Here is a 9,889-nt window from a genome sequence, read left to right as displayed (position 1 = left end):
TCTAATCAGCACATCAAACTCAGATTGCGTGAGTTTTTAATTTGTTGTGTTTTGTTGCCCTGCTCTTTTGTTTCCTTCTCTCTCTGCTTCCCGTAGTATGTCCGACAGCCAGTGAAGGCGGCGCGGCTTCATGCTGTGCCCCTCTGTTTATTTTCAGAGCGGTGACGTGAACGCCGCACTCCTCCTATATGAGGCTCGTCAGGCGGAGGACGCGGAGGCGATTGGCTGGCTGTTGTTGCTGTAGCTGCTTGTGTCGAGGCCGTGGGAAGGGAGGGGGGGCACTATAAAAGCACGCTCCCAGAGTCGGAGAGGCTCACTCTGGAGGAGGAAAGTGAAGAGGGAGGGCTGGCCAACGTGGCACCACGGGACCCCCCCACCACCACCAACCCCCTGTATTTACCAACAACAGGCGCCCGTTTCACAACACTGTACCGTCCGAGCGCACGGACTCCCTCTGAGAAAACAAGCTTCCCTCTACCTCGACTAATAAATGCCAAGAGAAACAACTCAAACGCCAAAAGATAAGGATCGCTGCTCTGAAGCGGAGAGAGAGACAAACAGTCGGACAGACACGTAAAGAGAGAAAGGAAAGAAACAGCAAAAGCGCACGGATCGCCGCCGTCGCCTTTCTCAATGCATACCCTTTGTGCCCGGGGAACGATGAAACCAGAGATCAACGCCGCCGTCGGATTTCTGTCGAGATTTCTGAGGGTAAAAGGACACGTAAACGATCGGCAGGTCCAAACATTCAGCCAAAGCTTACAGGACATTTTGGCAGGTAAGGAAACCTCTCCCCTCCAAAAAAAAAAACAAAACATTAAAATAAAAAAAAAAATCTCCTTTTACGCACGCACATAACCGCTTTAAACGCATCATATGATACGTTAAGCCTCCCCGTGTTGATCCTGGGGGGTTTGTTTGATGAATATCCGTTTGAATTAAGATCGTAATGTGTGTGAGGGGGATTGAGAAGAAGCCTTTCTTTGTTCTCCCAAGTATCACTATCAGCGCTGCCACCGCGCACCACCGTTTGCGCACGTCGGAGAGTCAGAAAAACGATCAAGTGTGTCCACAGCGAGCGACTGATCGACAATTAAATCGATACAAGCCGATGTCTGAAACTAAGAAATACAATTTGACTAAAAGAATTAACATTGTTACTTTGTGTGGGGGAAGAGAGAGAGGAGGAAGGGGGGTGGAAAGAGTCGCTTGGCTGAAACAAGGAAGTGCGCCTCGGTCGATAGAGCTCTCAAAGAATCGAGCAAAACAGCCCCCAGTGAATTGGTAGAGGCTGCTCAATTACGTAATGCATCTAGATTTATAATGAAAAGTTAGACCAGATTAATCATAATCATCAAAGACCTCTATTTTCCGTCTGCTTTTATACAAAGGTCGCCTGTAAGCACATCCCATTTGACAACTTTTGTGTATTTTCAGTGACGAGTTTATAATCTAGCTGTTACAGATTTATGGGGTGGTTGTGTAAAAAAGAAAAAAGGAGAGTTTCCGTTTTTTGTGTCCTTTTTTTAAAACCACATCATCCATTCATTAAACTCGCTCATACAAACAATACACCGACTGGCAACAATGAACGGAAGTCCAGTTACTTTTGCTCAGTTTATTTCCATGGAAGCCGAGCTGTAGTTTCACTCCCGGGTTTGATGTGAACAATACCGAGTACAGTGGGATTTTTTTATTTATTTTTCTAATCACAGTTAAGTGCTGCTTCGAGGATCGTGTCTCCTCTCCTGCTGTAAACACATTCCAGACTCAGAGCTCTAAAGCTGCCATACATCTGCCTCTCTCCTTCTACAGCAGCAGATGACCTACATTTGCTGTGTCGGGGCCTCACTTATTCAAAAACACACATTTGGTTGCAAGGATTTGTTTGTAAGGAAAAACTATAAGACAGAAAACATACAGATAAGATCATTGGCAGTAAATCTCTAATAGTGCACGTTGTAGATTGTTATGTAAACATTTAATAATGAGAGCAGAGCTTTGCAGAAGTATAAATAAGAGTAGAGTTTTACAAAGAGCCTTAAACTCATCATTTGGTGCTTCAGTTGAACTACTGTTAATTAATGATTGCTCACTAAATGCCTGCTTGGTGTGAATTAGATTTGTATTCATCGAAAATGTGAATTGAGCGGATCTTTTAGGTTTAGAGGGGAAATAAAAAAAGATCTGTGAAAACTGAATTTCTACGGTCGTGTTTGTAAACAGACAAAAGTTGGGAGCTGCATGCAGATGGCTGGTAGGCTGAGGTGGGGGAGGGGATGTTTTGGTAAGGCCCTATAGGGGGACATTAAAGACTGAGGCAGCCGCATAATCAGGCAGGAAATGGAGGGGAAATCCAGTATAACAAGGCCAACCCAGTATTTAACGGACCAAAACAAGAATTATGTGCGAGTGCCATAAATTAAAGGTAGAATCTGCCAGATTTCAAACTTGTAATGATACTGTATAATACTGAGACGGATTTGACAACAGATCTAAAGGAGAAAGTGCATTCACAGAGGTTGGGTTGGTTTTATTTAGAAGTAATGTTTTCTATGTTTCCACTTTGAGCACGAGGCAAATGTGTGGAAACCAAAGTGAGCGTGTGGTTGTGCCCTGCGGGGCTCGCTGCTACTAAATTTGGCCAGCCGGGGCTCTTTTGTGCCTGGAAACATCACATTTGCCCACCATTGTGTCTGAGCGTTGAAAAGCTGGCTGCCCTGCTCCTCGTGTTTGTGCCGAGCTAAAGGAAGTAGGAAAGTTGGTCGCAGTGGCCAGACTCAAAGTGTGGTAGTTGTGTAATTGTACTTTCCCAGCGATCAGGACCTCGAATGGAAAATATCCCAGCGACCCGAAGCTGGGCCAAAACCGGCTCACATAATACATTTCTAGTGTTTAAGGTCAGCTCCAGCAAATAAACAACCCACTTTCGTTAAACTCTTTGGGTTAAGCGCACATTTGCCTGCTTACTTTTCCATTTCCCATATCCTACCCCTCCTCCCCCATGTGCCCTGGTTTTTAAGAATAGGCCCTGCTGAGCTGATCCTTCCCCAGCTGCTCAGGGGTTTGTAGGTAGCTGCCTTTTGTGGCTCAGTCCGAGGCTGAAAGATCATCCAACCCCTTGTGCTCTTTCACGAGTGCCAGCCCCTCCATTAGCTCAGCAGTATACAGCCTTCTGTGATAAGAAACAGGGGGAAGGGGTGGGGGGTTATTATCCTGTGGATGCATACAGGTGGCCTCCGGGCCTTGGCTTGAATGCTGGCCTACTTCACTTTACTCTTGTCTTTCACTGGCCACAATGCAGTTACCATCAATGGGAATTCAATATGGATGAGCCCTGTCAGGGTAGATGAGAGGTCTGTTTGTTAAAGTGGGGAGGGTAACAAACGAAAGGGCCCAAGCAAAAGGTTTAAGCTAGCTAAAGGAAAAATATTGGAAGGCTGTCTTTGCCAAAAGTGAATTTGCTGGGAAGGAATGAGCCGTTTTTTTTTTTTTTTTTTTTTTTTTACTTTCTCGTACAGCTCAAATTAGACAGTCAACAGTTATATTTTCCGCACTTAGCCACTAAAATGCCTGAAACGCAAAGTGAGTTGCGTCACTGTGAGTCACTAGTTTCACTGCTCTTCCAAAATTTCGAGGCTTGGAAGGGGGGAAAAAAAAATCTCTCTTTAAGAGGCGGAGCTGTGTGTCTCAGATGACTGCCTGGGACTGAGACACTTATGCTGTTTTTGTTCAGCCAGTCGTGGGAGACTTTGTGACACTGACGACCGCCAGGGGAGGGATTGTGCAATTCAGTGGCCCTCTTTTCAGTCACGTAGGCCTGGCGAGCCACTGGCCGCCTGTTAATGGCTGCTTATCAGGCCTGTAACAGGTGGTGGTGTTTTCCTTTCCTTTCTTTTGCAACGGCACACAACTACGCCCCGTACTTTAGTGTAAACAAGTTCACTTTGTTAATTTTGATAAGCCATAATCTACCTTTTGTTAAACATCAACAAGAACAGTCTGGTATTATGCAAGCTAACGAGGGGGATGGATTCACTTTGTAAAATTCATGGCGGAAAATTTTCGGTCAGATAAGATTTTTCATTATCTCTGCATCAGAAAGTTGGTCTCAGTGCTTTTTGCTTTAAGCATTTGATCACAATTTTTTATTTTTATTATTTGTTCATTCCTTTATTTTTGGACAAGCCAGGGCCCATCTAGTTTTATGACTACTGGAAACACCCTCTGGTAAAAACACGACACAAGTTTAAGGTCTACTTCTCTTAATCCTCATTGGAAATAACCCAAGAGCACACACAGTCAAAAGTGAAGAAATCCCAGTTTGTCTGAAAGCGAGCTGTGGAGTAGAATTTGAGATGTTCCTGTTTTTACAGCCATGATATGTTCCCTAAATCACGTGGACACATAGTGCAGTCTGTCTGCTTTGAGCTTTGACCTTTGTTCAGTTAATCTCAAATCTCCCTCGAGCAGCCACAAATGCCATCTGTAGTCGCACATAGCATTTTGTGATTCCTTTATCTATAGCCTTTCTTCTCTTTGTCTGCATCTGTGCCACCAACATGACCTTGTCCACCCCAAACAGTAGTACACCCAGTGTGATAGTTATTACACTGAAGCTAAACCTTTTCTTTGCTCTCTCTTCTTTGTTCCTGCAGAGCAATACAAGCACCACTGGTTCCCAGACAGGCCATGCAAGGGTTCAGGTTACCGCTGCATCCGCATCAACCACAAGATGGACCCACTGGTGTGGCAAGCAGGCCAGCGCATCGGCCTGACCATCCAGCAACTCTACCTGCTGCTGCCCAGTGAGCTCACGCTCTGGGTGGACCCCTTCGAGGTGTCCTACCGCATTGGCGAGGACGGCTCCATCTGTGTCCTCTACGAGTCGCAGCCCGGACCTGTAGGAATGCCGACAACCGCCGCTGCTAACTCCCCCTCAGGAAACAGCGGGTCGGTGAACCCCATGGTGGACAGTCACATCAGCTGCAAGGAGGAACTGATGGTGCTGAGCAGAACCAGTCCCTCCAAAGCTTATAATATGATGACTGTGTCCAGTTAAAGAGGCACACCGTCACCACGGCCTACTTTCGTTCAGGGTCACACCAAGCCTGGTCAGATCCTGTGACCAGATCAGGGTGAGCCTTTTTAAAGCTAAGAATATGAAATGAAATAGTGAAAGAAGAGAAAAGAAAAAGAAAAAAAAAAAAACAGAGGATGTGGCCTATCGTCCAGGTGATGGAAACCTTCTAGGTTTGATATTTTTTACCCTCTCCCCCCATTGTCATCAGTTTTGTTGTGTCATTGGATCAGCTGGGGCACTCCATTTTTTAGGAGAGGCTTTGTGGAAATGGAACTGTTGGGGCAGCTAAACCAACCAACCAACCATCCAAACAGGAACCCCATGTAGACTTGCCCCCCCCCCCACCCCCCGCCTGTAAACAACATGGTGATAAGCTCCATCTCTGAAGGGGCTGTCATTGACTTTGCACTTTTCCTACTTGTGGTAACTATGGGTACATGTTCAACACACCACCGCAAAACACCAAAACCTAAATTGCAAGGATTTTTTTTTATTATTATTATTTTTTATCAGGAACTACCCCTTTGAATTGCAAAAATCCAGAGGTTTTTAAATTAACCTTTTTTAAATTTGTTTTGTTTCCTGGCTGGGGAGGAAGTTGAGGTTCAGACTTTGCTTTTCACTTTCCGAGCTCAATGAAAAGAAACACCCAAAAAGAGCATCTCTATTTTCTATAAAACCACCTTTTTGGACCACAGGGATTTAGTTTTCTTTATCTTGTAGCTGGTGAAAGGCTTTCAGTCTTAACTTCTCCTCCTCCCCCTTCTACCATCATTACAGAGCTTCAGAAAACCTTCATCTCAACCCCCCTCGGCGTTCATGTAAGTGCAAGTGGAATGTGTTGTGACACCTGCTACCTATGGATACCAGTGTGTCTCGTTGCACTGTCGCTCTCCCATCACCCATGTATGTGTAGCTTTCTGGGGGAGGGCAGCGGACTCAGCTCCTCCTCCCCCCCCACCCCCTCCCTCAAGTTAATGAATGTTGTTGAAATTCACAATCAAGTTCCTGTGTTGTTAGTTCTTGCCCCCTTTTTCCCTTTACCACTTTGTCATCTCCTGCATCACCAAAATTCAAAGTGTAGCAAAATAAAGGGGGGCCTCTTTTGGTCACGTGGCCCTGTTAGAATTGACATTGAATGCACTTTGACGTGAGATTGTGTGGGATGTGTACTTCTTGGAGAAAATCGCCTGCATTCCATCCATTCGAATGTCATGTTTTCACACGCTTTTATTAGCCTGCCCATTTCTAGCCGTTTGTTCATGCTATAGCTCCCACATTGGGATAGACTCTGTTGTCTATTAAACCGGGAGTGTGCAACTCTGGATTTCAAAAACCCTTTTTTTTTACACTGTATTTGTGAACATTTCAGAGCTGTTGATTCTTAGGTGGAGAGTCTCTTTTTGGTGGTATGTTAGAAACATTCTGTCATCCGTTCATATGGCACTGTCCGCTCTGGCAGGATGCAGAGCTAAGCTGTTTCCCCCCACAGACACACAGATGGTGATTTGTGTTGCTGATAGGAAAAAGAAAAAAAAAAAAGAGTCTGAAAGGTCTGGACTAAGTGATGACTGTGTGAGACTTTGGCCAGAGGGAGGTCTGGAGCACCGACTGTTCAGAGATTAATTTTAACTTGAATTCAAGACACCAGGCCTTGTCAACCTTCTATTTTCACTTACATTAACTATTTCCAAGGTCTTGTAAAAGGGAGAGACTTGTCCTTTTGTGCGCATTGGAGATGCATTGCCTTACTGAGACCTCATTCTCATGAATTATGACCATTCATGATTTTTAGACTTAATATCAGGCTTATGTGAGCCGGCCTGGTGCATTGTGCTGCCTGGACCCACACTGGAGGTGTCCTCTTTCCAGCCTGGCAGCTTCAAACCCCTGCCCCACCCCTGATGGTGTGGGGGGGTTAGAGTGCCTCAAGTGCCACATATCACCCCTCAGCTCAGACCTCCTGTTCAGCCAAAAGCAAGCCAGCATGCTGCTAGCTGACCCCCTGTGGATGCAGGTAGACTTAATGTGACACATATCATCATCCATTACCGCGGGGAGCTGGGTAAGGAAGGCAGGGATGGGGAGCTGGTGTGAGAGAAGGCGGGGGGGGGGGGGGCCCAGGGCCGGACTCCTTTTTTGTTTTTTTTTTTTGTCCAGGGCAGCTAAAATCCCTCCAGCCCCCCTCCCACCCTCTGTACTTGTTCAACACCCCCCACCCTGACCAGAAGCCCTCGACCCTCCCTCAGCGGTGATGGATAAAAACCAGCACACGCGCTTGGCGTGCTCAAGCTGCACTAGGGGGGCTAGTGAGAGACGAGGAAACGTGGATCAAAGATGAAGAATTGAGGGTACTAGGCCATCGTTTCTGTTTTTATCTCACTGGACTGCGCTGCACTTGATTACTGAGTTTTAGTAGCAACTGTTTACATGCATATGAAAGGATGTGATAGCTGTCTGACGTACCCCCACCTCACTCCTGGTTCTGGGGTTTAGCGGTTAACAGCAGGCCCGACCAGATGCGGAGACGGCTACTGGTGTCACTCGGGCTTTAGCCGCTGGCCAAATCTGTCACGGCAGGCTGGTTCGCCAATCATCACCAGACCTATGGGTGTTTAAGCTCCCCTAAGCTTGAGAGGATCATGGGTAATGGAGCTATAGCCTTTGACGCACTGCATCCCTCTAACCCCCCCACCCCCAACCCCCCAACCCCCCAACCCCCCTTGCTCTCTGCTGATACTCCCTTCAGCAATCTGTGAAAAGCAGTGGTTCCATGTTGGCCAGATGGAGAGGAGCTCACTGGGAAGGGAGCCCAGAGTTTTGGTTCCAAGGTGGACACCAGTTTTAAAATCACACTGCTCCATATTAGCTTTCTTTTTTTTGGGAATGTCATGTGACGCTTTGAGATTGGTCTATATTTCGGACACGGGATGACCATCTCGTCTCACTTTTTTTCTAGATGTATTTTATGGTCACACTGGTAGATTTTCTCATCCTTCCACTCTGCCATCCCCATTTTCTCCTCTTTTTAGTCTGGTGATCTAATACACCTTTAGCAGACTTTTTTTTTTTTTTTTTTAGAGTTATGACAAATTAAAAAAATTAAATCCAAATCCCCTTCAACACCTTCTGAACTATACGACCACCACCCAAAATGGTTTAAGTCCTCAGTAATATTGATTATTTAAATGGCATCCATTCAGCTTGTGCGCACATAGGTTACAGAATTGTTGTGGAGTGCTTTGAGTAGTCAGAGGTAAAAATAGCACATAAAATGCACTAAATATGTCAAGTTGAAGTTGTGTGACATTTTTTTGAGACGCGAGGAGTCTCTCCTGGAATGTATTGCCAAACTCAGGCCTCGGACATTCAATAAATACCCTTATGGAAGAGTTGTGCATGTTAAGACATGAAACAGGAAGGGAACAGCAGTTTTGTTGTTGTTGTTGTCGTCAATATTGTCATCGATTTAGTTTAATTATTGCCACTTTCACATTTAAGGTGTTTTACATATTGTAGAATGTATTGTAACTGTACAACAAATGGTAGAGTACATAACATTACACATGGGAAGTGCCAATAATTGCTATCCTGAGGTGTTTTTAGATGTATTCCTCTTTTGTATTTCATCTTTTAACATGGATAACGCTTTTTGTAAGTGAAGCCATTTGTGATGGGAGTGTTAGCAAGGACCAAAGTTGTTTTGGTAAAAAAAAAAAAAAACACCATTAGTTTCCATGATCTGTAAGTGTAGACGTATCCTTTGTTTTTTCTTTCTTTACTTTTCTTTTCATTTTTCCTTTTTTTTTTTCTATTTACATACAAAACCAGAAAATAGACAAAAAAATCTGAGCTTACCCAAGAAGAAAAGCTGTCTATCTTGTGATCTCATGTCAGTACATCTTTATTGTGTTCAGTTTCTTTTCCTTGGGTATGTTGTGATGAACTGCTGTAAATTTGTACAGTTCATGTAAATTGATTGTGCGGAAGTTGTACAGATTTCTATATTTTGGAAGAAAAGTTCTTTTTTTTTTTCTCTGTAATAAAAGATTTCCTATCTTGGCATCATATTCCCCTGGAGCTGTGTCATTATTTCTTTGTTTGGTTCCACATTTAAGAAAAGTTTAATATTATTTTATTAATTATTTTAGCTGAAGGAGCACAGCAAAGTCTTCTCTTCTACATAAAAAAAAAATATATATATATAAACCTAAACCCTGATTTGCTGGCCCAGATTGCAATTTGACCTCCTGGTCTGGAGGACTGAGTGGACCATCTGTGCAAAGAGATCAAGTCAGCAATTCTCAGTTGTCACATTGTTAAATCACACACATTATAAGCACAATGTTCCACTACACTGGCTTGCTGCTAAATTTGTTTGAAGAGAATAGTGCTCAGATGGTGCCATCGCTTTGTTTTCAAACTAAACCTGCTTTGCAAAAGACCTGAATTAGTCACTGATGTTGACAAAGCTTTATATTTTGGGAGTAACTGTGGAACATTGCATAAGCTGTTTACAGCTTTCCCTTAAAATGCCTGCTGCCTGCCCTGATCAGCAAATCCAATCAGTTCACATCCAAATGCTCAAGCACATGCTGTTTTTCAGACACTTGGGCTAAAACTCAGCGTTCCAGTTTCCATCCAAGTGGGGCTGCCAGTGCTTCCACCTATTAAATGATAGCATGTGACAGATGGTACTGTTTGTGAGGATCCTACCGAAAACTCGGTGAAAGCAAAGTCCAAACTTGGCCAGGGCACTGAAATGCAGTGTCGCTGCACCCAAACCAGCTGACTCTGCAAAACCCA

At 44.5% G+C, this 9,889-nt stretch overlaps 1 protein-coding gene across 1 annotated transcript; it reads left to right on the top strand.

Moving 5' to 3' along the window:
- Positions 1-305: 305 nt before the first annotated feature.
- Positions 306-9,153, top strand: btg1 (B-cell translocation gene 1, anti-proliferative). Its single transcript, XM_029494706.1, has 2 exons — positions 306-778; positions 4,659-9,153. The coding sequence occupies exons 1-2, from the start codon at positions 634-636 to the stop codon at positions 5,060-5,062; spliced, it is 549 nt and encodes a 182-aa protein (XP_029350566.1). The 5' UTR covers positions 306-633; the 3' UTR covers positions 5,063-9,153.
- The last annotated feature ends 736 nt before the right edge of the window (positions 9,154-9,889 follow it).

The sequence above is a fragment of the Echeneis naucrates genome, chromosome 23 (genome assembly GCF_900963305.1).
Source record: "Echeneis naucrates chromosome 23, fEcheNa1.1, whole genome shotgun sequence".
NCBI classification, from domain to species: domain Eukaryota; kingdom Metazoa; phylum Chordata; class Actinopteri; order Carangiformes; family Echeneidae; genus Echeneis; species Echeneis naucrates.
This window is presented reverse-complemented; position numbering and strand designations above follow the sequence as displayed.

Excerpts from the sequence above, each read along its gene's own strand:
- btg1 (XM_029494706.1), top strand. The coding sequence starts at position 634 with ATGCATACCCTTTGTGCCCGGGGAACGATGAAACCAGAGATCAACGCC. Across the intron at positions 779-4,658 it reads CTTACAGGACATTTTGGCAG|AGCAATACAAGCACCACTGG; the intron begins GTAAGGAAACCT and ends TTGTTCCTGCAG.